This window comes from Bubalus bubalis, chromosome 5 (assembly GCF_019923935.1).
Source record: "Bubalus bubalis isolate 160015118507 breed Murrah chromosome 5, NDDB_SH_1, whole genome shotgun sequence".
Lineage (NCBI taxonomy): Eukaryota > Metazoa > Chordata > Mammalia > Artiodactyla > Bovidae > Bubalus > Bubalus bubalis.
The window spans coordinates 30,466,398-30,493,762 of NC_059161.1; the positions used below are offsets into that span (position 1 = coordinate 30,466,398).

At 56.8% G+C, this 27,365-nt stretch overlaps 2 protein-coding genes across 5 annotated transcripts in view; one reads left to right on the forward strand and one right to left on the reverse strand.

Moving 5' to 3' along the window:
* Positions 1–19,661, forward strand: part of PRKCZ (protein kinase C zeta) — a 101,557-nt gene extending 81,896 nt beyond the window's left edge. For all 3 annotated transcript variants that reach the window (XM_006044655.4, XM_044942873.2, XM_006044656.4), the window contains 10 exons: positions 763–951; positions 5,341–5,438; positions 12,822–12,908; positions 14,278–14,413; positions 14,600–14,687; positions 15,779–15,898; positions 16,690–16,769; positions 17,109–17,198; positions 18,969–19,084; positions 19,273–19,661. In XM_006044655.4, the coding sequence (XP_006044717.1) occupies positions 763–951; positions 5,341–5,438; positions 12,822–12,908; positions 14,278–14,413; positions 14,600–14,687; positions 15,779–15,898; positions 16,690–16,769; positions 17,109–17,198; positions 18,969–19,084; positions 19,273–19,360 (1,092 nt within the window). In that variant the 3' untranslated portion in view covers positions 19,361–19,661. The remainder of the gene's footprint in view (positions 1–762; positions 952–5,340; positions 5,439–12,821; positions 12,909–14,277; positions 14,414–14,599; positions 14,688–15,778; positions 15,899–16,689; positions 16,770–17,108; positions 17,199–18,968; positions 19,085–19,272) is intronic.
* Positions 19,662–22,160: 2,499 nt separating this feature from the next.
* Positions 22,161–26,006, reverse strand: FAAP20 (FA core complex associated protein 20). Of its 2 annotated transcripts, none has more exons than XM_025285768.3 (4): positions 25,858–26,006; positions 25,445–25,580; positions 25,048–25,355; positions 22,161–22,324 (listed from the first exon to the last, which is right to left on the reverse strand). In XM_025285768.3, the coding sequence occupies exons 1-4, from the start codon at positions 25,917–25,919 to the stop codon at positions 22,252–22,254; spliced, it is 579 nt and encodes a 192-aa protein (XP_025141553.3). In that variant the 5' UTR covers positions 25,920–26,006; the 3' UTR covers positions 22,161–22,251. The 2 variants fall into 2 exon arrangements, with proteins under 2 accessions (XP_025141553.3, XP_025141551.3); XM_025285766.3 differs by having other exon boundaries at positions 22,161–22,411.
* Positions 26,007–27,365: the final 1,359 nt, after the last annotated feature.

The following is a 27,365-nucleotide window of genomic DNA, read 5'->3' on the forward strand; positions in this document are numbered from 1 at the left end:
CACACCCTCAGGTGACCTAGAGGCTTCCCTCGAGGCGCTTCATTAACATGACAAAGGGACATTTTGCTGGCTCTCTGCACCCGGAACCCCCTGGGGTTAGGAGCTCTGTGCCGGGAATGGGGCCCTTGAACAAGTAGGGACTTTGTATTACCAACCACAACATCACAGTTTGACTCTGGGTGATAAATGAGGCTCTGAGAAGTTTGGTCCCGTGCGAGGGCGGTTCCAGCTGGAGCTTCCATCCACAGAACCTCCTCGCAGCACCTGGGGAGGCCACACCTTTCCCAAGGTCCTTGTCCCGTCTGGACTTGAGCTCTTTCTCCCTCGTCGTCTGTGTCTGGAATGAGTCAGGAGCACTCAGTTACCTTTCCTCCAGTACAGAACCCTCTTCAGAGAGAGTCCTCAGGAGGGGCGCACGTGGCCTCTCCCTGCCACCGACGGTCGCTTCTAGTGACGCTTGCTGTGGCGGGTCTCCCAAGGCATTAGCAGGTTATGCTTTGTGCCCCCCGGGGAGGGCCAGGTGAGCTGATCCCAGCACCAATGGCCCTGGGGTGTGTGAGCCCATGGTCACTTCCTCAGCAGTCAGGGCAGGCTGGCCCTGAGCATCCCTCCTGGCTCACAGAGGGGCCACCTGTGACTGGTGATGGCTCCTGGATCTCTGCTCCTTCCATCAGAAGCTCTAGGGGCCTGCTCCTGGGTGGGGAGGGCATGGGGGATGATGAGTCCCTTCCCGCTTCCTCGCATCTTGTCCACCCCCATCAGGACCTCAAGCCAGTCATCGACGGGATGGACGGGATCAAGATATCTCAGGGGCTCGGGCTGCAGGACTTCGACCTGATCAGGGTCATCGGGCGCGGGAGCTACGCCAAGGTCCTGCTGGTGCGGCTGAAGAAGAACGACCAGGTCTATGCCATGAAGGTGGTAAAGAAGGAGCTGGTCCATGACGACGAGGTGAGACTGCATCTGTTCCCACTTGTTGTTCAGTTGCCAAGTTGTGTCCAACTCTGCGACACACGGCCTGCAGCACGCCAGGCCTCCCTGTCTGCTCCTCGGTGTGCAAGTACGCGCACAGAACAGAATGTGCGCTTCTACCGCTTTCCAGTGTGCAGTTTAGTGACTTTTAGTGCATTCACGGTATTGGGTAACCATCGCTACTGCCCATGAGCAGTCTCTCCCCGGTCTCTTCCAGCCCCACAGCCGCCCCGCCACTTCTGTCTCTGTGCATTTGCCTGTTCTGGACGCTACATGTAAATGGAACCATGCGCTGTGGGACCTTCTATGTCTGGCTTCTCTGACGGAGCATCTCGTTCTCATGGTCCACCCAAGTGTATCGAGGCGCGGCACCTCCTCCATCTCTTCTAGGCCTCAGCTGTGTTCTGTTTTATGGACAGGCCCTGTTTGGCGTGTGTGTCCGTCCCTGATGAGCACGTGGCTTGTCTCCATTTCCGGCTGCCGTGAACGTCTGTGCAGCTGAGTCCCTGTTTTTACTCCTCTGGGTGTTCACCTGGGAGGGGACTGCCAGGTCGTAGGGTCATCTTGTGTTTTGCTCTGAGGAACAACTGAACCGTCTTCCCCTGTGTCGTTTTACGTTCCCACCAGCAATGCACGAGGGCCCACTTCTGGCCACTCTTGTCAATACTGGCTGTGTTCTGCCCCAAGGGCCCACTTCTGCCCATTCTTGCAGATACTGGCTGTGTTCTCTTTTTTGATTATTGCTGTCCTAGCGGGTGTTTAGTGGCTTTGACAGGCATTCAGCACCTTTTCATGGGCTTCTTGGCTCTGTGTACTTTTGATCTATTCTTTGACCCCCGAATGGGGGTTATGTCCCTTAGAAGCAGAGTGACTTCAGAGGGAGCAACGATGATGTCACTGTGAGACTACTTGATACACGTGGAGTGGGGGCCACGGCAGGGCTGCCCAGGCTTGCAGCTCAGAGGGCAGAGCCAGGGCTTCACTAAGTCCCCACCTGCCCTCCCAGCAAGTGCATTTGTGCAGTGCACACACCGCCCAGCTGGCCGCCAGCCCCTGGTGCTAAGCTCACAACTGAGCTGGTGCAACCTGCCTCTCAGCTGAGGAAGCGGAGCCCCGGGGAGGTGTGGGGCCCAGCGTCTTCACTACTGGTCACAGCCCTGCAAGGTGATTCCAAGTCCCCGCCCGGTGCACCGCTGGCTGGAGGGTTGATGGTGTCTTTGGGGGTGGGGCACTTTCTAGAACGCTGAGAGGAGAGGTCTCCAGGGAGGGTTACTGCTGTGGTTGATCCTGGCATCATCACATAGCCAGGGCCAGGGCTGGAGCCTGGACTTTGAGGTGGTCTCAGGAGAATGAGACACTGGAGTTGGCAGAGGGGCCAGCTGTGTGCATTTGTGAGACTCTGCCATCCTGTGGCCCCGGGCCTGGGCCCTGGTCGATGGACTGAGGGGTGGCCCACATCTGATCCCTGGAACCTGTGAGCAGGACCTTATTTGGCAAGAAGTGATTACGGATCCTGGGATGGTCATTCTAGATTATCTGGAGGGGCCCTAAATCCAGGGACAAGTATCCTTTTAGAGAAAAGCAGGGGAAAATTTGAGACAGAAAGAAGGAAAAACACAGTGAAGCTGTTAAGAGGGAGGTAGAGAGGAGCCAGAGACCCCTGGAGGTGCAGGAACGACCCTCCATGGGGACCTGGGAGAGAGCGTGGCCCTGCCCACACCTGAGCTTCTGCCTCAAAGCAACGAGAGGATGCAATCTGGAGTGTTAAAGCCCAGCACTCTGTGGCATTTTGTTACAACAGCCTGGGGAGTCCAGCAGGCGGGAGGAAGGCAGACTGGGGGTGAGGGCGGTTTGGCCTCCATGTGGGGGAGGGGGTATCGTGTACCCACTGAGGTTTCCTTCCTGAGCACCTCGGTGGCCAGGCGCCTTAGAGAACAGACAGGGACCGTTGAGGGCTGTGTTTAAGCCTGGCTCTGCATTTGAGACTCCGAGTGGAGATGCCAGGTGGCCATCACATGAGCAAGCAGAGCTGGGCTGGGTAGGGCTGGTTAGATGAAGCCATTCCTCCCAGAGCATCTCTTCAGGGGGTAGAGGTCAGAGGGATCAGGACCCAGCCTAGGATGAGGAACCCAGACGATCTTTGGCCCTCCAAATGTGTGCTCACTGAGAGTTCGCTAATTTTTCCCAAATTCCTTGGGGGAAGGCAGGCTACTCTGAACACATCTCATTCCCTCTCACTTTCCCTGAAAGAAGGGGTTTAACTTAGGGAATTTGGGGGCCTGGGCCTTATGCAGCTTTCTCCGGTTGGAATGGAACCAAAGCTGGGACTGTCAAGCTGACTTTTCTCCAGGTTTCAGTGTGGACTGTGAGGGAGACAGTCCGATTGTGGGAGCTGGTGCTTGGGAGATGAGTCTGGGGTGTGGGGAATCCTCCACTCTCTGTTCCTCCCGTCTTAAATGGAGATGATAATACAAACCTTCCACGGAACCAAGGGCAACACATGAGGCCAGCTCACAGCTGGTGATGGTGGCTTTAGTGGTGCTTTGGTAGAAATGGTGATAACTGATGAGTCATGATCCTGATGGTAATAGAGTTGGTGATTGTGGTGGTGAGGATGGTAAAGGTAAAGGAGATGATGGTGATGATGGTGGGGATGGAGATGGTGGTCCGGGTGGTGATGATGGTGGTGGTGGTGGGGATGGAGATGGTGGTCCGGGTGGTGATGGTGGTGGTGGTGGGGATGGAGATGGTGGTCCGGGTGGTGATGATGGTGATGATGGTGGGGATGGAGATGGTGGTCCGGGTGGTGATGGTGATGGTGGTGGTGGTGGGGATGGAGATGGTGGTCCGGGTGGTGATGATGGTGGTGGTGGTGGGGATGGAGATGGTGGTCCGGGTGGTGATGGTGGTGGTGGTGGGGATGGAGATGGTGGTCCGGGTGGTGATGATGGTGATGATGGTGGGGATGGAGATGGTGGTCCGGGTGGTGATGGTGGTGGTGGTGGGGATGGAGATGGTGGTCCTGGTGGTGATGATGGTGATGATGGTGGGGATGGAGATGGTGGTCCGGGTGGTGATGGTGGTGGTGGTGGTGGTGGTGGGGATGGAGATGGTGGTCTGGGTGGTGATGATGGTGATGATGGTGGGGATGGAGATGGTGGTCCGGGTGGTGATGGTGGTGGTGGTGGTGGTGGGGATGGAGATGGTGGTCTGGGTGGTGATGGTGGTGATGATGGTGGGGATGGAGATGGTGGTCTGGGTGGTGATGGTGGTGGTGGTGGTGGGGATGGAGATGGTGGTCCGGGTGGTGATGGTGGTGGTGGTGGGGATGGAGATGGTGGTCCGGGTGGTGATGGTGGTGGTGGTGGTGGGGATGGAGATGGTGGTCCTGGTGGTGATGATGGTGATGATGGTGGGGATGGAGATGGTGGTCCGGGTGGTGATGGTGGTGGTGGTGGTGGGGATGGAGATGGTGGTCCTGGTGGTGATGATGGTGATGATGGTGGGGATGGAGATGGTGGTCCGGGTGGTGATGGTGGTGGTGGTGGGGATGGAGATGGTGGTCCGGGTGGTGATGGTGGTGGTGGTGGTGGGGATGGAGATGGTGGTCCTGGTGGTGATGATGGTGATGATGGTGGGGATGGAGATGGTGGTCCGGGTGGTGATGGTGGTGGTGGTGGTGGGGATGGAGATGGTGGTCCTGGTGGTGATGATGGTGATGATGGTGGGGATGGAGATGGTGGTCCGGGTGGTGATGGTGGTGGTGGTGGTGGTGGGGATGGAGATGGTGGTCTGGGTGGTGATGGTGGTGGTGGTGGTGGGGATGGAGATGGTGGTCCGGGTGGTGATGGTGGTGGTGGTGGTGGGGATGGAGATGGTGGTCTGGGTGGTGATGATGGTGATGATGGTGGGGATGGAGATGGTGGTCCGGGTGGTGATGGTGGGGATGGAGATGGTGGTCCGGGTGGTGATGGTGGTGGTGATGGTGGGGATGGAGATGGTGGTCCGGGTGGTGATGGTGGTGGTGATGGTGGGGATGGAGATGGTGGTCCGGGTGGTGATGGTGGTGGTGATGGTGGGGATGGAGATGGTGGTCCGGGTGGTGATGGTGGTGGTGATGGTGGGGATGGAGATGGTGGTCCGGGTGGTGATGGTGGTGGTGGTGGTGGGGATGGTGAGGATGATGGTGACGACAGTGAAGGTGGCAGATGGTAACGGGGACAGTGGTGGGCATGGAGAATGTCTTAGTGGGAGTTTTCTTTCCTCTCTGCGTTGTCTCCCCTCAAGCAGAGTTGACAGAGTTCCTCTCTTGCCTCCCCTTCCCCAGGATGTCTGTGAAGTACTCATACTCCCTGGCTTCTATTTCAGGATATTGACTGGGTACAGACAGAGAAGCACGTGTTTGAGCAGGCATCCAGCAACCCTTTCTTGGTCGGCTTACACTCCTGCTTCCAGACAACAAGTCGGTAAGATAAGGGGTGTTTCTGGGATTCTGCTGCTCTCTAGTCTGAACTGCGGAGAGGCTGAGCTGGCGTGAGGTTTCTGCTCTTATCTGCGGGGCCCTCCCGTTTGCAAGTGTCGGGGCTTTTTGGTTCATCACTTAACTTTGTTCTCAGCTGGTGTCATATGACTTGAATTTCATACAAATGAAGCTAAATTCTTTGATTCTATTTACAAAATATTTATTGAGCACATCCCACTGCATGGGATACAAGTGTGGGATTGGGTGCTGGTATGGCCCTGTGAGTGGGAGGTCTGTCTCTGTACTTGTGGGTCTCACTGATAGTGGAGTAAAGTAATAAACACCAGGAGCTTCACTTAAAAGCTTTGTATGTGTTAGATTTCTGCTTTAAAATGGTTGGAACTACTGGTCTATGATATTCAGCATATACTCAATTTGGAATTTTCTTGGCCAGATGACTTGAACTTACACAATTTGTTTTATTTGAAAAAGTACTGTGTTTTGGGTCAGAGTCCTTAGGGCCCACCCCCAGGTTCAGTGACTTAGAAGAACTCACAGGACTTAACACAATGTTGAATTCAAGGCTGAGACTTACTTCCGGGAAAGGGTATAAAGCAAAACTGGCAAAAGGCAAAGATGCTCGAGGTAAAGTTGGGAGGAACCCAAGCATGCACTGGCCGGAGTCCCTCTGCATGGGGTCCCACGGGACTCCTTGAATTCCTCTGAAAGGAATCGTGAAACCTGGGGTTTACTGGGGTGAGTCATGTAGGCAGCTCTACCTAACACATGCCAAATCCCAGGCTCCCAGTAAGCAGCAGGTGTCCAGGGCAGATGCAGTGTTTCTGCAGCGTGATCGCGTGAGGCAAGCTCACCATTTGGGGAGGGTTCGCATCAGCGCAGGGAGCCAGTGACTCCACTGGAGTCGGCGTGCAGCAGGGCGGTCTCAGCCCCACTGTGCTCACTGTCTCTGCTCAGGGTCCCCTGTAACGAGCAGTGAGTCACCCCCGCCCCCGTGTACCCCTCACCTCCCCCATCTCCACCCCCCTGTTCCCACACAACTGGCCTTTCCCCAGGTCTGCAGATGTCCCCCAGCCCTGTCCCCAAGCTCAGTGATTCTGCCTCCTGAGAGGGTCTCAGCCACCTCCGTTTCCTCCCCTTGAATCCTGGCCACAGCCTCTCGGGGCATCCGGTCCCTGGGGCACCAGGTTGTCACTTCCCCCATGCAGAAACCAAGCCATGTTTGAAAACACAGATCTGAAACTTCTGACCACTTTCCCAGTTGCTTCTGGGAAACATCCAGGCTCCTAGGTGTGTGGATGAGGCCCTGCGACCAGGCTCCATCCCAGTCTGTCCATCTTTGCCGCGCAGCCCTTTCCTCACCTCTTCTTCCTCAGCCCAGGGTGCATGGAGAGCCCGGGACTTGTGTCTGGTGTACTTTCCACGCCTCTGTTTGGCCCTGACCGGTCTCTGGGATATGGGACAGACCCTAGAGAGGGCGTGCTCCTGACTTCACTCTTCCTAAATGGATTCTAAAACGTGTTTCACTGTGATGTTCTGTTAACTTTACTACACGGAACATGAAGAGTGTAGAAAGACAGGGGTCAGATATTTCAGCCTCACTTACAGCTTCCTTGCTGGGAGCACGGCACCCTCTGAGCTCACACCCTGACAACCCTCCGGTTCACATGCTCCCAGGTGCATTACAGTTAGGATCACTCCTGTGTGATCCCCATGATACAGGCGCGCATGATACTGCCTTTCCAGACTGCCGTGAGAAGACTCATATAGAGCCTTCAGCACCATAGCCGGGAGGCACCCTGGAGCAGTTATCGTCTGTATCTAGTTTCCTTGCCTCTAACATTACAGAAAGTGAAAGTGAAGTTGCTCAGTTGTGCCCGACTCTTTACGACCCCGTGGACTGTAGCCTATCAGGCTCTTCTGTCCATGGGATTCTCCAGGCAAGAATACTGGAGTGGGTTGCCATTTCCTTCTCCAGGGGATTTTCCCGACCCAGGGATCGAACCCAGATCTCCTGCATTGCAGACAGACGCTTTGACCTCTGAGCCACCAGGGAAGCCCAACGGTACAGAACCTGGCAGTAACCTCTAGAAGCACCTGAAACCTGGATGGTTGGGGCAGGTGTCTTTCCCAGGCTGTTTCTCGGTGCCTGCTTGGACCCAGCCCCTCAGTATGAACTCCCTAAGAACTGGGCCAGGCATGCTTTGAGCAGTTGGTTGATCCTGGCACTTCATGGGCAGTCACAGTGTTAAAGGATGATTCTGTAAGTGCAGCCATGTTCTCGGTAAAGAGGCACAGTGAACGTATGTCAGAGTTTGCTTGACTCTCTGATTAATGAGAAAATAGTAAGAGGTCATGACGTGCCCACAGGAGTTCCAGGTCCCGCACGTGTTGGCTGACGGGGACCTTGGGATGGACAGATGTCCAGTGCAGAGCTGGCTGGGGGGCTGGGAGGGGTCTGCATGGGGCAGACCTCCTTTGCAAGTCTGTGGATGGCATTGTTGACATAGAACCCCCCATGAGTCGGAAAGCATCTGACAAGTGCAGCCACCAGGACCCCCACACAGACCAGAGTGGACACTGCAGGGGGCAGCAAGGCCTACGGCATTCAGCACGGCTGTGGGGATGTGGCCGGGGCACCTGCTGGCTGCTGCACCACCTCCTCCAGGCTCCTCAGGAGTTGTCTGCCCCCGAGCACCTGCTGTGGGGCCAGGGGCCCACTGAGTCCTTGCAGTGCTGCCAAACAGTGGACACCTGCTCAAGCTGAGCCGTGCCCGTGGGCTCCCAGCAGCAAAAACCTGGTGAATAAGGCCCAGCTTCTTATGAGCAGTAATCAGAAGGGGAGCAGGTGGGTCTGCAGTGAGCAGACACAGGGTCCAGCTTGATCACCTACTCCTGATGGGGGTTGGGGAGAACTGGTTCCTGGGGGCCCTGGAGATGGCGGAAGTGCTCACAGGACACACCAGCGGCCGCGATGCAAGAACCTGCACAAGAGGCTGTGACCCCGACAGGAATCAGCTTTGACCTTGAGAGGCCAGGTGCCCCCTCCCTAGGAGCATGAGTCATAGTACTTTCAAAAGGTAGAGCATTTGTTCCTGTCATAATTTAAACTCAGAATAGAAAGCGGGGTGCTGAGTGACAGCGGGTGTGGGCGGAGCCACGTCAGCCTCTCTTCTCCATGCAGATCCCCTGAAATGGTCCACGTGCAGCCCCGACCCCATGGGCTAGAGTCTCAGCATGAGGGCGCATGTGGGGAGAAGGGCATTTCAGAAGGTGGCTTCCCTGCTGCCCAGTTTTGCTCGCTGTACTTTTCACATTTTCTAGGTAGTGATATCCTCAGTGTCCTTCTGCAGCTGTTTCGCTGTTTTGGTCTCTCCTACTTTGCTTGATTTCATCATCAGGCATGTCTCCTGTGAATGTGTGGTTCATGTTCCAGGCATCCTTCACATGTGAGGGCACCTGCATTTGAGCTGGACTCAGCCCAGTCGCACTCGCCCTGGAACTCGGACATGTGTTGGGTGGTGTGCTGGGCCCACGTCCTTTACAGGGAGCTGGAGGCTTGTTTGTCCTCTCATCCAGAAGGAGGTTTCTCTGGGCCGGTGTCATCAATTTCCTGTCAGTATCTGTCCCTGAGCTGTGGTCTCTGTCTGGTCTGCTTGCTCACAGTGAGCAAGAAGGATCATGTGAGCATCCTTCTGAGTCAGGGACCAGGTTCTGACCACATGGGTCCAGGGGTTGCCTAGCGTTTCTGATCTGTGTTTTCTTTGGGAACAAGCCTGGTCCATCCTGAGATGTCCCTTTGGCTTTTGACCTCCTTTTTTGTCTGTCCTTCATTATCAGAAGCCCAGGCCCTTGTCTGCTTCCTCTGTTCCTTTCTTCTGTCCCCTAGCTTCAAGGGGACGGGGGTGGCCACCCTGTGGTTGGGGGTTTATACCTGGAAGTGGGGCTCCAGGTGTGGGTTCTGGATTCCTCCAAGCCACCCAGTATCAGATCTCATAGACAGTACCTGTGGTCCTGGGAAAATTACTTGACCTCCCAGCATCTCAATGTACCTGTCTAAAATAAGAAAACTCCTAGAACCTACCATGCAGTTCTTGGGTTAAGTTTCATACACAGGTGTGCTTAGAACAGCACCTGACATTTTGTGAGAGTTGTGAGAACTGTGTTCTTGTTATTTTTTTATACCGGGGGTCAGCACTTTTTCTCAGAAGACCAGATAGTAGTATCGCCTTTGAGGGCCACATGGTCTCTATGACAGCTACTCACTGGGGTGCAGACGGACGCAGGCAGTGTTCCAGTAAAGCCTCATCAACAGACACGGGTTGGGGAGTGGGTGTGGTCAGATGCTGGTGGCATTACTCTTGATCTCAGCACTGTCCCGTGTCCTCTGGGTCCCCTCTGAGTGAGGCTGGTGATCTACCCCATAGCGGAGGGAGGCTGGGCTGACCTGGTCCTGAGATGAAGAAAGCGGCTCAGGTGGTCCCCTCCTGCCCCCTGGCACCCTCAGCCCTCAAAGGGGCCGGCATTCCAGGTTTGTCCTGGGTGAGGGGTCAGGTGGGTAGCATCTCTGGCCCCCACTCTGCAGCCTGGCTCCTGCCCTGGTCTCTGGCCCAGGAGTGGACTGTGGTGTTTACACCCCTTTCTGTCTCCAGCTCTTGATTAATCCTGTTTTGCGAATTTTTACTGTATTCTGTACATTCAGTTAAGTACTAAGGAAACATGACCTGCTCTCTCGGCCCTGGGGGAGGCTTCTTTCCTGTCCTGGCATCACACATGTGCCAACCAAGCCATGCAATCTGGGGCTCATGGGCAGAGGCAGTTGAGCCCGGAGACGGGCCCTTGGCTGTGCTCGGCTGTGGATGTTGGGGTGCTTGTCGCAGCAGCCAGCGTATCGGAGTCACCTGAAGCGCCAGCATCGGAGTGAATCAGCTCCTGGTGGCTCTTGAGGGGTTTGCTCCAAAGAAATGTTGAAGGTAGTACACCTAAACTAAGACAACATCGTAAGTCAGCTAGACTCCAGTATACATTTTTTTTTAATGTCAAAAGTAGTGTTAATGTTTATCTGTAAAAGGAAAAAAATATTAGGGAACTGGGAACCCATGTGCCACATGGCATGGCCAAAAAAATAAAGAGAAAAAAAAAAAAACCCACTCTGCCCTGTTGTTACAGCTGATCAGTGTTGCAGATTAAATGAATTCCTTGATCAGCGACTTACCTGAGCCCCGGGGCCCCAGGTGGCAGTCACAGACCAGCCAAGTGTGCCTCCGTGTTCACTGCAGTTACATGGCTTCTGTTGAATCCCCTGCTATAGGCTTTCCTCCAGATCCAGAAAGGAAGCCACCATTGCTGCTACTTTTCTCGGTTTTTAAACATCTCTTCTGCTCCCCGAGGCCTCATGTTGGTGTCTGTCACCAGCACCAAGGTGGCACTTCTTTCTGTCCGTGTGGGCGGCCACCGTCCATTCCCTGGGGAATATCCACATAGGGTGGACACGTCTCCTGGGGCAGCGCCATCCCTGATCACTGTGGCAAATTTCGTCCTGTTCTTTGAAGTCACAGCATTCTGAATAAACACTCTTGTTTTTTAGTGGCGAGGCCTTGGGCCTCTCCCCAGGGCTTGAGCACCTGCACGTTTCCCCCAGGGTGGCTGCCAGGGTTCAACGTGCACACATGTTGGAACAGCGCGCTAAGGTCTGTGGGGCTGTGCAGCCATCCTTGTCCTGTTTGTGCCACATCGGCAAGCCTTTTCCGTCTCTCACCTCTGTTGTAGCGTGAAAGCAGCCACAGGCAAACGTGTGAGTAAAACTTAGCTACAGTGCAGACCGCCCAGTGTCAGCGTCAGGGTCACTGGGCCCTCTCCAAGCATGAGAGCTGTCCCGCCCTGCAGGACCACATGGAAAGCTCTGGCTGCTCCCCCAGTACTCAGCCCTCAGTCTCCATGTCTGCTGTGTGCGTTTAGGAGTTGTTTCTCATGTAAATATGTGATCAGAGGCTTGGTGGGCAGTCTGTAGCTTGTTCACATGCTCCACGTGTGGGGCATCGCCATCACCGCACCAGTGATGCAGACGGGCTGCCAGTGCTCAGAGGGGCTCCCTCTGTGCTCTCAACTGTCTGAAAGCCGCCTCTCTCCATACCCAGAGGAACTGTTGATCTAAAAATCCACAAGCTGGCCTCAGCAGGGCATTTCAGGGTATTAAATATGAGGAGGATCCTATCAAGGGAAGAAACCACAAGGTAAATTGTTTAGGGACCTGAAGAGCCCTGCCTGCCTCCAGAGAATGGGCCTATCAATCACAGGCCTCTCCCACCAGCACCCCCACCCTCCTAGAGGCCTGTCAATCACAGGGCCCTCCCACCAGCACCCCCCCCCACCCTGCTGCCCCACCCTCCTAGAGGCCTGTCAATCACAGGCCCCTCCAGCCAGCAGCCCCACCCTCCTCTGGGAGGCCCGTAGCATTGCAGATTCCCAGTGGCCAAGTCAGCGTGTTGGACCCTCTTACTCTGGACCCGCAGCTTGGGGTGGGTCCCACAGGAGGGGTGCACGGGACCCTCCCGTGGTTCCACCCAGCCCTTCCCCTCCTGACTGCTTACCCCACTGGCCATTTTGTGGGCTCTGCCTCAGGCCCTCCAGGCCAGCTACACCAGGAGGCTGAGCACCTCGTCTCCTTCAGCCTACCCATCTCCCTGCCCCAGGTCCACCCGGGCAGTGGCCAGAGGGTCCCCCAGCTGGTGCACCCACCCTTCTGGCTTCTCCAGCTGAGCTGGGCCCCTCTACTTGCAGGGTGGTCCCTCAGCTTTGCCCTCCTCCACCTCTCCCTACGCACCATCCAGGCCTCTGCTCCCTGGGGAGGCCTTCCACAGCAACCAGCCACATAGCACCCTCTCAGCCCCAGTGAGCCCCCAGCCACCAGCCCTGCTTTATTTTTACATTTTTACCCCAAAGGCAGGCCAGGCATCATTGAAAGTGAAAAGTGAAAGTCACTCAGTCGTGTCTGACTCTTTGCAGCCCCATGGACTGTAGCTTGCCAGGCTCTTCTGTCCATGGAATTCTCCAGGTCAGAATACTAGAGTGGGTAACAGTTCTCTTATCCAGGAGATCTTCCCAACCCAGGGATCGAACCCAGGTCTCCCACATTGCAGGTGGATTCTTTACCATTGAGCCACCAGGGAAGCCCTCTAAAGGCATCACTGGGAGAGTAAATAACTGTGTTGAATGACATGCGTGGTCAACAAGAGTTTCTCTCCCAAGTTTTATTTCATCAGGATCAGAGCTGAGGGGCTCCTGCCACTGACCCCAGAGTTGGATGGTCTGGTCGCCACCTGCCTGGGCCTCTCAGGACAAGGGTAACCCCAGCCTGTGTATCCTGCAGGTTGTTCCTGGTCATCGAGTATGTCAACGGGGGCGACCTCATGTTCCACATGCAGAGGCAGAGGAAGCTGCCCGAGGAGCACGCCAGGTGGGTGCAGCTGGGGCAGGCATGGGGGTGGGGGGAGGGGCAGGGGAGGCCAGGCCACAGCCTGGAGGGTCCTGGGAGTGACCTGGCCTTGGTCCTGACCCTCGGCGCTCAGTGTACGCAGTGATGCCATCCGGCCTCAGCAGGATGATCTTTGTTATTAAATGATTCTCAGGGACACTGACCACATTGGCCAGCCCCTCCCCCCTGCAGCCTCGACCTCACAGGTGGGTGGGGCGTTTATTTCCACCCCATACACATCTCTTTCCTGTTTTCCCATACTTTTTTCCCTTTTCCTCATTTCCTCACTTAAAAATAATTCCATGTGGCACTGTGAGTCACCATAGGTCCTTTTTGGGGAGAGGCAAGTAATAAATCAAGAACCCCACATGCTCATGTTCTCCTTTTTTAATTGTGGAAAAATACGCATAACATAAAATTCCCACCTCAACCATTTTTAAGTGCACAGTCAGTGGCATCAGGCACATTCACATTGCTGTGCGGCCATGCCCAACACCATCTCCAGGACTTGCGTCTCCAGGACTTTCATCGCCAGGACTTTCTCCTCTTCCTGGACCAAAGCTCTGTCCCCATAAAACACTCGCTCCACATCCCCTCCCGCAACCCACACACTCCTACTTTGTCTCTGTGACTCTGACTCCTCCAGGGACCTCAGAGAAGTGGAATCACATAGGATGCATCCTCCTGCATCTGGTCTGTGTCGCTCCGTGTCATGTCCTAAGGTCCATCCGCATTGGGGCAGGTGTCAGTGTCGGCACCTCCTCCGTTTCCAGGGCTGGATCCTATACTATCACAGGAATGGACCACATTTTATCCTCATCTTTTGATGAACACTTGGGTTGCTTCCATGATTTAGCTACTGTGAATAGTACTGCTGTGAACAAGGGGGTACAAATACCCATTTGAGCCCCTGTTTTCAATTCTTTCGAGTTATTCACAGAAGTGGAATTGCTGGGTCACATGATAATTCTATTTTTAATGTTCTGAGGACCTTCCAAGCTATTTTCCACAGCAGCTGCACCATTTTACATCCCAACCAGCAGTGCATGAGGGTTGCAGTTTCTCCACATCCTTGCCAGCACTTGTCATTTTCTGTTCGAGGGGATGGGGGGCCTGTTGTATAGTGGCTGTCTTGGTAGGTGTGAGGTGGTGTCTCATGGTAGGTTTGGGTTGTGTCTCCCTGACCATGGGGATGCTGCCTGTCTTTCCCGGTCCTGTGGGCCCACATGTGTCTTGCCCAGTCCTATTGGCCTATAAGCTCATCAGTGGAGAATTCCAATGTCTTGTGTCCTCCTGTCCAGGTTCCTGGTTGGGTTATCTCTGCTGATGACAGGTATTGCCCCTTCCCCAGGTTCTATGCTGCTGAGATTTGTATCGCACTCAACTTCCTACACGAGAGAGGGATTATCTACCGGGACCTGAAGCTGGACAATGTCCTCCTTGACGCCGATGGACACATCAAGCTGACGGACTACGGCATGTGCAAGGTGAGCATCCCGCCCACTGCTCCTGCCCGCCCGCCTCCCAGGGTCATGGCCAGCCTGGCGCCCGCACCGTCTCACCCATGCCTGGTCTCCGGCACCTCCACATGACCACAGTCCTCTGCATTCTCCCACTAGTGGGGGCGTGTCTGGGGGTGCCCTGCCTCCTGGTAATTGGCTTTGTCCCCACAGGAAGGTCTGGGCCCTGGTGATACAACAAGCACTTTCTGCGGAACCCCAAACTACATCGCCCCTGAAATACTGCGCGGAGAAGAGTATGGTGAGCACGGGTGGGACAGGCACTCGGCTCTGAGGCTGGAGTGGACCAGGACACCCAGACACCCCAAGCCCTGGCACCCTCCTTTGCCCAGGGACTTGGATCTGAGTCGGGAGTGGACCAGGACACCCTGAGCCCTGGGAGCTGCCTCTGCCAGAGACTCTGTGATGGAGCACAGAGGGAAGGAGGCAATCCTAGTGGGGCTAACCCTGCCGGGGTCCTAACCAGGGTCTCTGGGGAGCGGGCCCAGCTGCCAGGAAGAGGGTTTCCTGACTAAATTCCACTGAAACACACACCTTTACTTTGTTCAGCCCCAGGTCATCACCTGGCCTCAGTCCCAGCTGTTGTCCCATGTGTTCACCTGAGTGTCCCCTGGGGAGGTCACTGGACAGGATCCCTCTGGTCATGGAGCCCGAAAGGCTTGGGAAGAAGACAATGCAAAGACAGGCCCCAAGCAGGGGTCCCAAGCCACTGGTGCCGCCCATGAGTGTGGGTTCCCCAAACCCACCAGAACCACCCACAGCCCCTGTGACACTGGAGTGCATCCACACTCTCCTTCTCTGGGTGTGAAATGAAAATGAGATTAGAACATATGTACATATGTGTCTGTGTGTGCACACCCCCTGCATTTTTGGGTTCTGCTGTTTTCCCATCACAAGTACTCTTTCAAATAGTTCCACATATTTTCTTTGCCATTGAAATTGGGGGGCAGCAGGGCGGGCAGGTTTCTCTTCCCCCTCAGATCCCTGGGCACCCGGGAGGCCAGTACGATTGAAGTCACTTAGTAACCAAACAAGGAGGATGGACAGCAGCCATGGTCCAGAGCAGAGTCTATAGCCCTCCCAGGATGGGGTTCCTGTGTAACAGAGCTTCACACCTTTGGACATCAGGGGCGGCTGGCTGTCCCTGGGCTTCCTTCACATGAAGACAGCTTTGCAATCGCCAAGACAGTGGACAGAGTGGAGGCCAGGCCACCTGGAGATGCTGGGGACACCCAGCCTCAGCTGTGGTCCAGGTCCAGGTCACAGCTGTTGCCCTGTGACTGGATAGCACAAATGGAGAGCCCTGGCCTGACCAGCCTGGCTCTCCCTCAGGGTTCAGCGTGGACTGGTGGGCGCTGGGCGTGCTGATGTTCGAGATGATGGCAGGCCGCTCCCCCTTCGACATCATCACTGACAACCCCGACATGAACACTGAAGACTACCTTTTCCAAGGTGCGCGGGCCATACATCCTGTTCCCTCCATGCCCTGTGGGTTTTCCCCTTTTAGAAGTGGAGGTGAAAGAGTCTCCTGACTGGTTGCTGTGGCTGCCACAGACAAGGTGGGGCCACCTGTCCACTACTGGCTCTCAGGGAGCAAAGCATGGTGGGCAGGAGGATACTGCTCTTTCACATCCACGAGAAAGAATCTGTCCTGATTTAGTCCAGGCCCCCTTCTTTCCACCTCCGGTGTGTACCTGAGTCCCAGTGGGGGCAGTGCTCAGCCTCAGCTCCTTGCCATCTGGGCCCCTGGAGCAGAACTGACTGCCCCCAGGATGTTGACCCAGGCTGTCCCCACAGTGCTCTCCTGCGCCTGTGGACGTGGGGAGGCTGTCCCACAGTGCCCTCCTGCGCCTGTGGATGTGGGGAGGCTGTCCCACAGTGCCCTCTTGTGCCTGTGGATGTGGGGAGGCTGTCCCACAGTGCCCTCTTGTGCCTGTGGATGGGGAAGGTGTTCCAGTGTTGTCTTGCGCCTGTGGACGTGGAAAGACAGGACCAGTTGAGCTGCCATTGGTTCATCCCTGATCATGAGCATGCCTGATTGTGGGCACCAGGGCCTCTGAGGCCTGGAGACCCTGCTGGGGTGCAGGAAGAGGCCCAGGCCACCGTAACTGCTGCGACCCTCCTGCCCGGAAAAGGTTCCCAGTACTCTGCAGGCTGCTGGGAAGAGCTGACAGGCTGGGGGTGGGGAGGGGGAGCTGGAGGAGGGGCAGCAGAAGGAACAACTCTCTCCTCCGGTCCTGCAGTCATCCTGGAGAAGCCCATCCGGATCCCCCGGTTCCTGTCCGTCAAGGCCTCCCACGTGTTGAAAGGATTTTTAAACAAGGTACGCTTGTGGCCCCCCAGCGGCCATGGCTGCAGCCCTTCCTCAGCTACTGGGATTGAGGCTTTACCACCTGGTCTGCTAGTTCAGTGCTGGACGTGGGTGTGACTCTGCTTCCTTCCTTGGTGGTCCTATGGCTGCTTATTCACACTTGACAAAAGATAATGAGATATTATGCCAAAGAGGCATTTCCTGAAGGAGCTTAACCCGCTGGGAGGAAGCAGTTTCACCTGGGTCGGGGGCCGGCCATGGATGGTTTGCTGATGCTGTTTAAGACCCACTACTGAGTAGGGCTGCCCTACTCTGTGCTGACTTGTCCTCATTTGAACTCTGACCCCCCAGGACCCCAAGGAGAGGCTCGGCTGCCGGCCGCAGACTGGATTTTCCGATATCAAGTCTCACGCCTTCTTCCGCAGTATAGACTGGGACCTGGTAAAGTGGTTGGAACCTGATACCCACCTCCCTGGGGGGGAGGGGCCTCCAGGGGGCAGGATGGGTGGAAATGGGGATGCACTGGGAATCACTGATTGAGAACAAGGATCTGGGCTGTGACAAGGCCCTGGTGGCAGTGCTTCCTGAAGGTCCTGAGAGCAGCCTTGCTGGGGCGTCCAATTCATGCTGTGCTGGGTGTCCTGTGGGGGTGTGTTTGGGTGGATGAGCACAGCCATACACCCATTGATTGAGCTCCATGTCCACGCCCTGAGTCAGCTCACAGATACTTCCACTTAACCATCTAGCTAGTCCCAACTAGACACCCAGGTGCGCTGTGGCCCCTCCCCCTACAGTGGCCCTTGACCCACCCAGTCCTGGGGACTCAACCTTCTGGGTCTGGGCCTTCTCCCACCCCCAGTGCTGCCACCTGGGGCCCTGGGATCGCAGTGTGCACATGGGTGTGTGGGCACCTGCATGCATGCACATACACTGGTAGCCCCCTTCTGCCAGTGGGGTCAGCTCGTCCCCTCTGTTCCGCACCCCCCTCCTGCATCCCCTGGGTGACAGAGATAGGTGTGCCTCTCCAGGTGGCCTGGGTGTGCTGGCCTCAGCCCTGACACTACCAGGCATGACTGGGGGATTCATCTCTGTGACACTCTCATTTCCTGCACCAACTTCATTAGCAGAACCTGTGTGTTCAGCTTCCCAAATCCCCCAAACTTACAGGACCTGTTTCAACCTTCCAGGCCCAGTTTGCTTTTGTTGCCATAAGTGGTGTTCCTAAGGGCCCTGGCCTCACAATGCAAAGACAGGGTGAGCTGAAGTGGACTGAAGGCTTATTTCTGACTTGGCTGGAGCTCTCTCCCTACACGGAACCTTGGGACAGTTCCATGTCTCCAACCTGGTCACGTGGAGGCCCCATCCAGGCGGGGGTGTCCAGGCTGGCTCACTCAGGACCCTCCAAGGGAAGGCAGCAGCCAGTCCTGAAAGGCCGGGGCCATCCACCCCCTGAATCAAGGTGTCCCGGCTGTGAGAGCACAGTGGTCCAACTGGAGGACTGGCTCCTGCCTGTCCTCTGGCTCCAGCTTCCCTTGTGACTGGAACAGTCCCTCCGGGCAGGGACCCCCATGCCTCAGTGTGGCTCTATCTGAGGTCTGAGGAGCAGGCCTGGTCCAGCACCTGTGTACAGCACACACCTGGTGGAGGGAGGACAGAAGAGGTAAAGAGTATGTGAACCTGGGGGCCCATGCCCGCCCCGCCTTGGTGATTGGAGCCACTCTTGAGTTGCTCTGCCTCCTCCACGTGACTCCACCATCTCCAGACACCACTATGTCTCAACCCCCAAGATGACAAATGCATCCCTTTGGGATTAGGAATACTAGTCTAGGAATACTAGAAATGGCCGTTTAAGGCTTCTCAGGAGGAGGGGTCCCAGTGGAACACAGGTATCCCTACCAACCCCCAGCTCTCTTACCACCAGGATTCCAAGATTAAAACTCCCTAAACCAGCCTCCTTTGGTTTAAGGAGTGGGGTTGCAGGCCCTCGATGGCGTGGGGTATGTCTCTCATGGTCTGTGCTGCCAGCACTTTTCAGCTCAAGTACAGTTTTTCTGACTTTGGCGGAAATTTCTGCTACACTTTAGAGAAAAACAATTGGCCATCAAACGAGCCGTATATACTTAAGCACCATTTCTTCTGTTTGATTCTGTGGTTTGAGTTTGCAAAGCTCTGAGACGGCGCAAGTGGCTCTGACCGTATATCTTCCTGCAGCTGGGGAAGAAGCAGGCCCTCCCGCCCTTCCAGCCGCAGATCACAGACGACTATGGCCTGGACAACTTCGATACGCAGTTCACCAGCGAGCCGGTGCAGCTGACCCCTGACGACGAGTAAGGCCTGCACCACGGTGGGGCAGGGTGTCGAGCTGCAGGGGCGGGAAGTGTCCCAGGTGGAGGCAGGGCATCCTGAACTTCCTTGGGGAAGAGTCCCATGCAGGGGTGGGGCGTCCTTAGCTGCAGGGCGAGACAGGGCCAGGTCTCGAACACGCCCACCACGCCTGCTCTGTCCTGCGCCACAGGGACGTAATCAAGAGAATCGACCAGTCGGAGTTTGAAGGATTCGAGTACATCAACCCACTGCTGCTGTCCACTGAGGAGTCCGTATGAGGCGCCGCGCTCTCGCTGTGGACGCGTGGACAGCCCTGGCCCTGGCCCTGACCCCTGCGCATGCATGCGGGGCCGGGCGTGGGCGGGTGCCCAGGGCAGAACAGCCTCCCCGTGCGGCCCATGGGCCTCAGGCCCAGAGGAACTTGCTTCTCGCGCCTGCGCCGCAGGGGCCGCGGTGACCGTGTCCGAGGGAGAAACTGCCCCCAACTTCGAAGGTGCACACTTTCCACAGAAGCAGAACTGACCTGCTCCACCGGGAGTTGGCCTGTAATGTCCCGAGGAATAAAGTGTCCCTCTGATGCTGGCGCTTCCCTCTGATGCCTTTTTTCCGCGGGGGGCACCCGCCCAGAGTCGCAGGCGCGGCCCACGCGGAGGAGGCACGGCCGGAGTGTAAGTGCCTGCGCAGTGGAGAGTTTATACAAATTCGGAACATTTTCTAAATTCTGGTAAGTTCCTGTTGTTAATATTTAACAAGTATTTTCATACCGAGCATATCAGCAGTTCCTGTGGTCTGACGCCCAGGTTACACGTTCACCAGGTGGGCTCCGTCGGTCCCAACCCGGGCCTTAGACTGACCAGGAAAATTGGGTCATAGAGGTTCTAAAACAAGGCTCACCAAAGCACCCGCAAACCAAAAAAAAAAAAAAAAACACCCCACAAAGTTGAGAAAGAAATCTGCACAAAATATATTTCTGGAAACACTAAGCAGTGCCTACATTATGTCTTGTGTTATGTATCAGATTTTTGGAGAGTATTTTTATCAGGAGTAATAATGCTCAGAATTAGACATATTAAAAGGGTATGTGTATGATGGGCCCTAGGCTTAAAGGAGTAAGATTTAAAACATTCAGAAGGATGCACCTCCCGGCAGGGCTCACCTCCTCCTTCCCATGACCTGCAGGGGGCACGGTCACTGGGCCACCAGGCCACCCTCCTTCTTAGGTAAAAGGCTGAACCCAAGGTTTTTTAGAAAGAGGTAAATCATGTGGGTTTTTTAAGTCCCTGATTTTGTCGAGTGTGGCTCAGGCCAGGCAGAGTGGGGAGGAGGGCCTTGTGCACCCTCAGGACAGTGGTCCCTGGATGTCCCTTGTGGGTGTGGGTCCCACATTGCCATGCACCCTTGGGCCTCACTTCTCCCAGTGTGGCAGCGGCCTGGAGCAGATAACAGTTGAAAATAAAGAAGCTGCTGGCTTGGCCTGACCCTGTGCAGACACACCAGCCTCCCCGGGTGCCCCCAGACTCCCTGGGCACCCCAGCCAGGCCCCAGTGGCAGACCAGCACCTCTAGAACGTGGAGACTTGCACCTCCCCACCCCACTCCCCAAAATGGAAGTGAGGGACCCTGGGTCAGAGTCAGGGCGGCCTGGGCCTGGTGGGTGTGGTAACCTGTGGTGACATCATAGGAGGGCTATGCGTCACCTGGGGAGACCCCAGTGTGCCCACAACGGGGTCACGTGCCACCTCGGGGACAGTGACACCTCTGCTCAGACAGTACAGGGGCCGCAGATTTGTTCACACTTACGGCAGTGATGTCAACGCTGCGGTGGTGCCAGATACAGCCTCCCAGTCGCCAGTGTGGTTGCTGGTGTACAGACATGTGTGTAACCTGGGCTCCTGGCCAGGGTGATTTTGTTGCATGGTCCCATGCTTTTATAAATTTAGAAGGCAAAGGATGTGCCCAGGTGGGTCCAGCGGTTCCAGTCACAACATGGCATGTCCTCTGATATGGTTCTTGGGAACGGGCGCCTTCAGGACTGTGACGCAGGAGACACGTTCTGTGGTTTTGTACAGTGAGTGGTGGGCCGTGGCCTTGGCCTTCCTTTTGCAGAGGGCATGCCCACCAGGGCCACAGCTGCTCAAGTCTTGCACGTTATTAAAGACTTTAATGACAACGCGTGCTGTCGTCATTTTCATTAACAGTAGGTGTCTCCAGGAACAAAGGCTTCTGAAGATGCTTTTTAAAAACAAGTTTTATTTTTCAGAGCAGTTTTAGGTCCCTCACTTCCATTTCTGGTGGGGAGGAAGACAGAGACCCCTTCTCCCCAGCCTCCACCTTCACATCCCCAGGGGGTGCACTTGTTGCAAATGAGAGGCTGCACTGACAAGTCAAGTCACAAAGTGTTTTTCTGCCCTAAAAATCCTCTGTGCTCTGCCTGTTTATACCCTCTCCCCACTAATCCCTGATAACGCTGATCTGTTCGCTGTCTCCATGCGTTCTGCCTTTTCCAGAACAGCCTAGAGTTGGAATTGCTCAGCTTGTAGCCTTTCACTGTACCGTGTGCACGGAGTTTTCCTCCGTGTCTTTTCATGGCTTGCCTGAAGCCTTTCTTGAAAATACTGACTTCTGGACGGCAACCTTAGACTTTTGCAGCCATGGCTGAGCTGAAGATGAGGCTTTTCCAGAACCTGTGGACTGACGGCACAGGAGAGAAGACCCCCTGCACAGGGCCTCCAAGACAAAGCTCACACAGGACGTCAGCAGGCGGACCTGATCCCTCTACAAATTCCAGGGGCTGCTCTGCCTCCCTGCAGCTGCAGGAGCAGGTTCACCTGGGGATTCAAATTCAAACATGGTCGTGAAGCCCGAGTCAAGTTCGTGGAGTCAGCAAAGCATCCATTCCCAAGCCACCTTGAGTTCAAATACTCTCACTGCTGGTGACACTGTCCCTGTCACCCACCTGGGGTTGGTCCGTCTGCTGGGTGGCCCTGTCCACCTCAGTCATCACATCGCTCAGCATCAGCAGAAAAGGAAAAAGGACTCAATGTTTCGGTATCAACACAAAAAGATAGGACATGAGCGCTTCACGCCGACGTGCTTTAATATGCAGCTTTTGGGGACAGAGCAGAGAGGAGGTGGCCCATCCAGGGCGGGGGAGGCACTGGCCGGGCTGCTCACCACTCTATGTCGTCCGTGCTGTCTGCCAGGCACTGGGCCAGGTGGCTGTCGATGTCCAGCTGCGCCAGCCTGTGAGCAGAGGAGAGGGGAGGGTCATGGGCAAGGAGGGCGCCCAGCCAGCGTATGTGTCTCTCACTTTCACACCCCTCCTGGGAGCTGGTAACAGAAAAACCCAGGATGGTCCCCTCAGCTGGCAGAACAGGGGGCAGGGGTCCCCCCAATGAGAAAGGGCCTTTCCAGACCCTATTCCTGGGTCCAAGGTCCCCAGGGCACCAGACTCCTCAAGCGCCTGCATCTGAGGGTCGGGACCCTGTGTCTGAAAAACCCCGAGAACCCACCTGCGGGTGAAGGGTGTAGGTGGGCTCAGCAGAATCAGGCCCTGAGGTGGAGGGCGGGGTCTTCCCCACCCCTTCTCAGGCAGAAGCTCTATCTCATCAATCAGACAAACTCTCTGAGCCTTTCTGCCTCCACATGTGCCCTTCCCTCCTCTGACAACCACTGGGAAAAGACAGGGAGTGAAGGGTGGCACCTCAGAGAGCAGTCACTATGAGGGTGGGCATGTACCTCGGGCCAGACTTGGCCCTGCTGGGGAGGGGATGGCCCATGAGGGTCTGGGCTCTGCCTGTGCTGTCCCTCAGTGGGGAACATTGTCTGGGGTTTCCTCAGAACCCCCTCGACGAGAGCTCTGAGGCGGATCCCACTCGAGCCCAAAGCCTGCTGTGTGGACTGATGGCCCAGACCTTCCAGGACACGCAGCAGTATACAAGGGGCCTAGGGGCCAGTGAGACCCCATGGGCCGACCTGGGTCTCATGCAAATGCAGGGACTCATCTTCCTGTCAAGTGGCAGGTGGAGCCAGTCTTCCTGACCACCCCAGAGCTTGTGGTACAGGGACCTGGAGGGGTGTTCACATGCAGTCTGTGGAATCCACCATGTGACAGCCCTTGGTGTCAGAGAGGAAGCTCGGAGAACCACCGGTTCTGAGTGACCTGGAAGCACTAGGTTGCCCAAAGCACCCAGGCTGTCCGTGCCTCCTGCAGACTAGCCGCCACCTCCCATCCCCCAGCCCCCACCCCTCCGCTGCTCAGAGGGTGGCAGGGCTTCCCCCTCTGGTCACAAACATTGCCCAGAATCCTGAAAGCAAACGTGTTTCTAGACACAAGACTCATTTCTGCTCCCTCGTGCCCTGGCCTGTCCCCAGGGACGGGGGTCGCCAAGTCACTCTGCAGCCTTGGGGTGGGGCCTGGCCAGGGTACACTCTCCTTAATCAAAGGGAAGAACGTATAAGAAGCACTCCAGACGCATGGAGACCTGGACCACCCACACCAACACCTACACTGAGGCACTCTGCCAAGCCTTAATCTGACTGCTCAAAGAGCTCAGACTGGAACTTTCTTTCCAACATCCTTCCAAAGTCTTAGGAACTCCCTTCTTAGACTGTTTAGAAAAGCAAGTGATCCAAAAACAAAAGCTGCTCCTACAACAGAGAGGCAGGGCTGGGGTGCCCTGACAGTGTCAGAAAGCTTCAAGGGCGTCTTCTGCCAAGAAAATGAATTTCCCTCCAGGGCTTCCGATGGTATTTCTGTCCCTGGGTTTCTCTAAACTGGTACGAATCAAGAGGACTTAGTATTTCCAAAAGTGTTCATGGCTTCCTCAGGACTGGCAAGGGAGCTGGTGTCTTCAGCCCGCAACCATCCAAGAGCCTCAATACGGGGTAAGAGGTGTGTTCGGTGATACGCTGGGTCTGAGGACATTTTACAAATTCTCCAGAGCACAGGCATCTCAGCGAAGCCGCCACACCTGCCCTCCTGCCACGGCAGACCTGTGCCTACTGGGGGGCTTCACCACAGGTCCTCCTGGGAACAGCCACCCCTTCGCCCTCGCTCCCTGCACAGTGAACTGTCCAAGCTCTCAAAGGCTTGGTTCCTGTGAAACATCACCATTGGAGGAGCCTGTATATCTGAATGCAGATCGTGTTTCTTCTCCCCTCTGCAGTCTGTGCTGCACATTTTGGTAACTGTTGTGATAACTTTTTGTCATCAGCTGCCATTCCCTTCACCCCTAGGGCTGGTTTTGTTTCCAAAAAACCAGGGACAAGGCATGTAATTCAACACAGTCTCCAGGCCACAGGCCACACAGAGTAAGACCAGCTACCAAAACCTGCCATCTATCCCCTACATCCGACCAAGCTCCTTCCGCTGTCCTGACCCCCACGCCTGTGTCCTTAGCTATGTGACACATGGCTCAAAAGCTGGACAGGTGGGACTTAGCCAAGTCAAATTCCATCACCTTACTTTAAAAAATGCATATCTGTCGGATTTCTAAAACAAAAAAAGGCATCTCTAGACACTGAAACAGAGTCTTCATTTTTAAAACCGGCAGTCCACCCATAGGGAAGGTTCTCCGAGGGACCGTAACAAAAAACTGCTCAGTGACCCACAGCCCAGACTGGCCCTGGAGGCAGTCTCACTGGCGGGTGTCAGTGTGGACCCCAATAGAGCCAGAGCCTCCCTGCCTTCACACTGCAAGGGGTGTGTCTGGGAGGCTGCAGCCTGTCAGCAGGGTCTCAGGCCAGTGTACCTGCAGGGGGACTTTCAGACCCCCAGCCCTGTGCCCTCTGGCTGATCAGCACCGCCTCTGCACTTTGCCAACTTTCTATGCGTGAAATTTCACTTTAAAAAGCCAGAGTTGAGCTAAGGTACCCTAGCCTTCAGAAACTGCCTGTGGTTTCCAAACAGGGCAGGGGCCACGTGGGTGGCAGTGGAGGAGAGGGAGGCCCAGGGGGCCACTCACCCAGGGGCGAAGTCGACTTGGCACATGGGACAGCTCTGCAAGGTCGTCGCACCGTCCACTGACGACTGTCGCTGGGAGGGCTGCTCCTCCGAAGGCTGCTCCTCGGCGCTGGGGGTTCCGCGGAGCTCGGGCGCTGCATATTGTTGGGGGGACCCCTTGCGCCCCCGGACCGCGCTGAGCACAAGGTCGGAGCCGCCCGAGTTCCCGCCTCGCCCCGGCGGGGGCGCCGGGAAGGGCGTCCAGAAGAAGGTCTCGGTTCCCACGGTGAATGTTTCCGGGGGCGGACGCTCAGGACTGCGCCTGGGCTCCTGCAAAAAGGAGTCGTCGGACCGCGCCCGCCTGCCCGCCCCGGCACAGCTGGAGACCCGGGGCCACGCGGGGACCACTTCACACGCACCTGGCCGGGGAACGCGGGCAGCGGCGGCAGCTCGCCGTCCACGTTCAGGTCTGCGCTCGCGGTGCGCAGCAACTCAGTCCACAGCTTCGCGCACTCGCCGCCGTCCGGGAGGGACCCGGGGGTATTGCTCCGAGGCCTGGGGCGGCGAGTGTGGGCATAATCACAGCACAGGGGAAGCGGGGAGCGGGGCCCTCGGGGAACTGGAAGGAGGACTCAGCGGGGAGAGACTGGGGGTGCAGCTCTGCAGTGGGGCGGGAGTGGGGCGGAAGGAGGGCTGGCGGGGCGGGATCGAGGCGGGTTCCAGGGAGCACGTGGGGGCGTGACACCCGGCTACCGCTGGCCCGGGGACACTAGGCCCCACCCGGGACGCTTCCCGCCCCCCGCCTCCCGCTGCCCCCAGCCCCCAACCTCACCGGACCCCCGAGGGCGGCCTCCGGCGGCTCAGACTCAGCCGCGACCTCCGCGTAGCCTCCATCCGCCCAGACGCCCCGCGTCCGGCGGAAATGAGCGGCCGGCGCGCCAGGCCCCGCCCCTGGCACAGACCCCGCCCACAACAAGACACACCCCCAGGAGCCCGCCGGGTAGCCCGGCCCAGACAAGAGCGGGCCCAGGGCCCCCTCCTCAATGCCCCAGCACCGAGCGGAGAGCTCTGTGGACCCGAAATCGCACTCCCATCTGAGCGCTGGACTCGACCCCCAGACCGTGGGGTGACCTCCCTCTTGTGGCAGTATCGGAGGGAGGGAGACGGAGGCCAGGGTTGCTCCCTTCCCCCGTGGAGGCAGGACTGAGGTCGCGAGGCTGCCTTGCCCTGAGGGAGCCATTTTCCAGCTGAGCTGGGAGGTGCCGCCCTCAACCCTCAGACCTGGGGTCTGCAGGGACCTCCGAGGAGGTGGAACTGGGCGAGAAGGCAGCCGGGGGCCCTGACGTCCCCACCCGCAGCTGGTCCTGGTTCTGCCCCCTTCCTCTGCCTGGACAGTCCTGAGCCTGGGAGATCCTTCTCAGGACGTCCGCGTTTCCTTACAAGAGGGAGGAGCCTAGTTTCCTTAATTGAGAGACGAAGTGAGAAGACCAGGGCCCGGGTGCTCGGAGGTCCTGCGGGGAGTTTCCTGGACACCCTGGGCCCCAGGCGCTCTCGCTGAGCCAGCGACCTTGCAATCCGCCACTTGGTGGCAGCAGATGCCCAGCCACCCTTGTCCGTTCTGCTGGTGCAGTCGGTGCCCTGGGGTCCCACCAGGGCTGAGGAGTGCAGGGGGTACTGGGTGGCGGCCAGCTCCTCTCCAGGCCACAGGCAGATGCCGCCGAGGTCATGGGCTCTCCCTGGCTCCTCCCCAGCCCCCACAGCTTCGGGGACTCTGTTCTGCACACCCTTCTGCAGGAGCTCCCATAGCCTCCTCACCTCTGCCCCTCTTCACATCACAGACTGCCTCTTCCAACTCGGGTCTGTGGCACCCACCATGTGGCACACTCTAGCCCCCAGGCGCCCCCAATCCCCAAGTTGAGGCCATCCAAGTGGCCTCCATCCAGCTGCTACACAGACCTCCAGAGCAGAGTGGACTCTCCTGGGCCAGGGACTGGTCTAGAGGCTGAAGATGCCTGGGGGAGCGAATGAGACAGAGCTCTCACCTGGAGCCTGCCAGTTCCTGGGAGACAGCCTGTGCGTGTCTAAACAAGGGAGCTGCTACAGTGGGTGGTCTCAGGGCCCCAGAGGAGGTGACCTACCACTTTCCCAGGTGAGAGAAGCCCACGTGAGGGGACTCACAGGTGGGCCTGGAATGTCGCAGGGGCTGGTTGACTGAGGACCTCACACCGCCAGCTCCCAGACCCAGGAAGGGTAGCTTGAGGCAGGAGCCAGGAAGGTCTCAGGTGGACCCAGGACAATAGGGAGGCCTGAGGGCAGGTGCCCCAAGGAGGTGCAGGTCCC

What these genes read in the sequence shown, in the direction of transcription:
- FAAP20 (XM_025285766.3), bottom strand. Translation starts at nt 25,919, where the DNA reads ATGGAGGCTACGCGGAGGTCGCGGCTGAGTCTGAGCCGCCGGAGGCCG. An exon ending in TGCCCGCGTTCCCCGGCCAG is followed by an intron (nt 25,356 to 25,444) that starts GTGCGTGTGAAG and finishes TCCTTTTTGCAG; the next exon opens with GAGCCCAGGCGCAGTCCTGA. An exon ending in CAAGTCGACTTCGCCCCTGG is followed by an intron (nt 22,412 to 25,047) that starts GTGAGTGGCCCC and finishes TTCTGTTACCAG; the next exon opens with CTCCCAGGAGGGGTGTGAAA.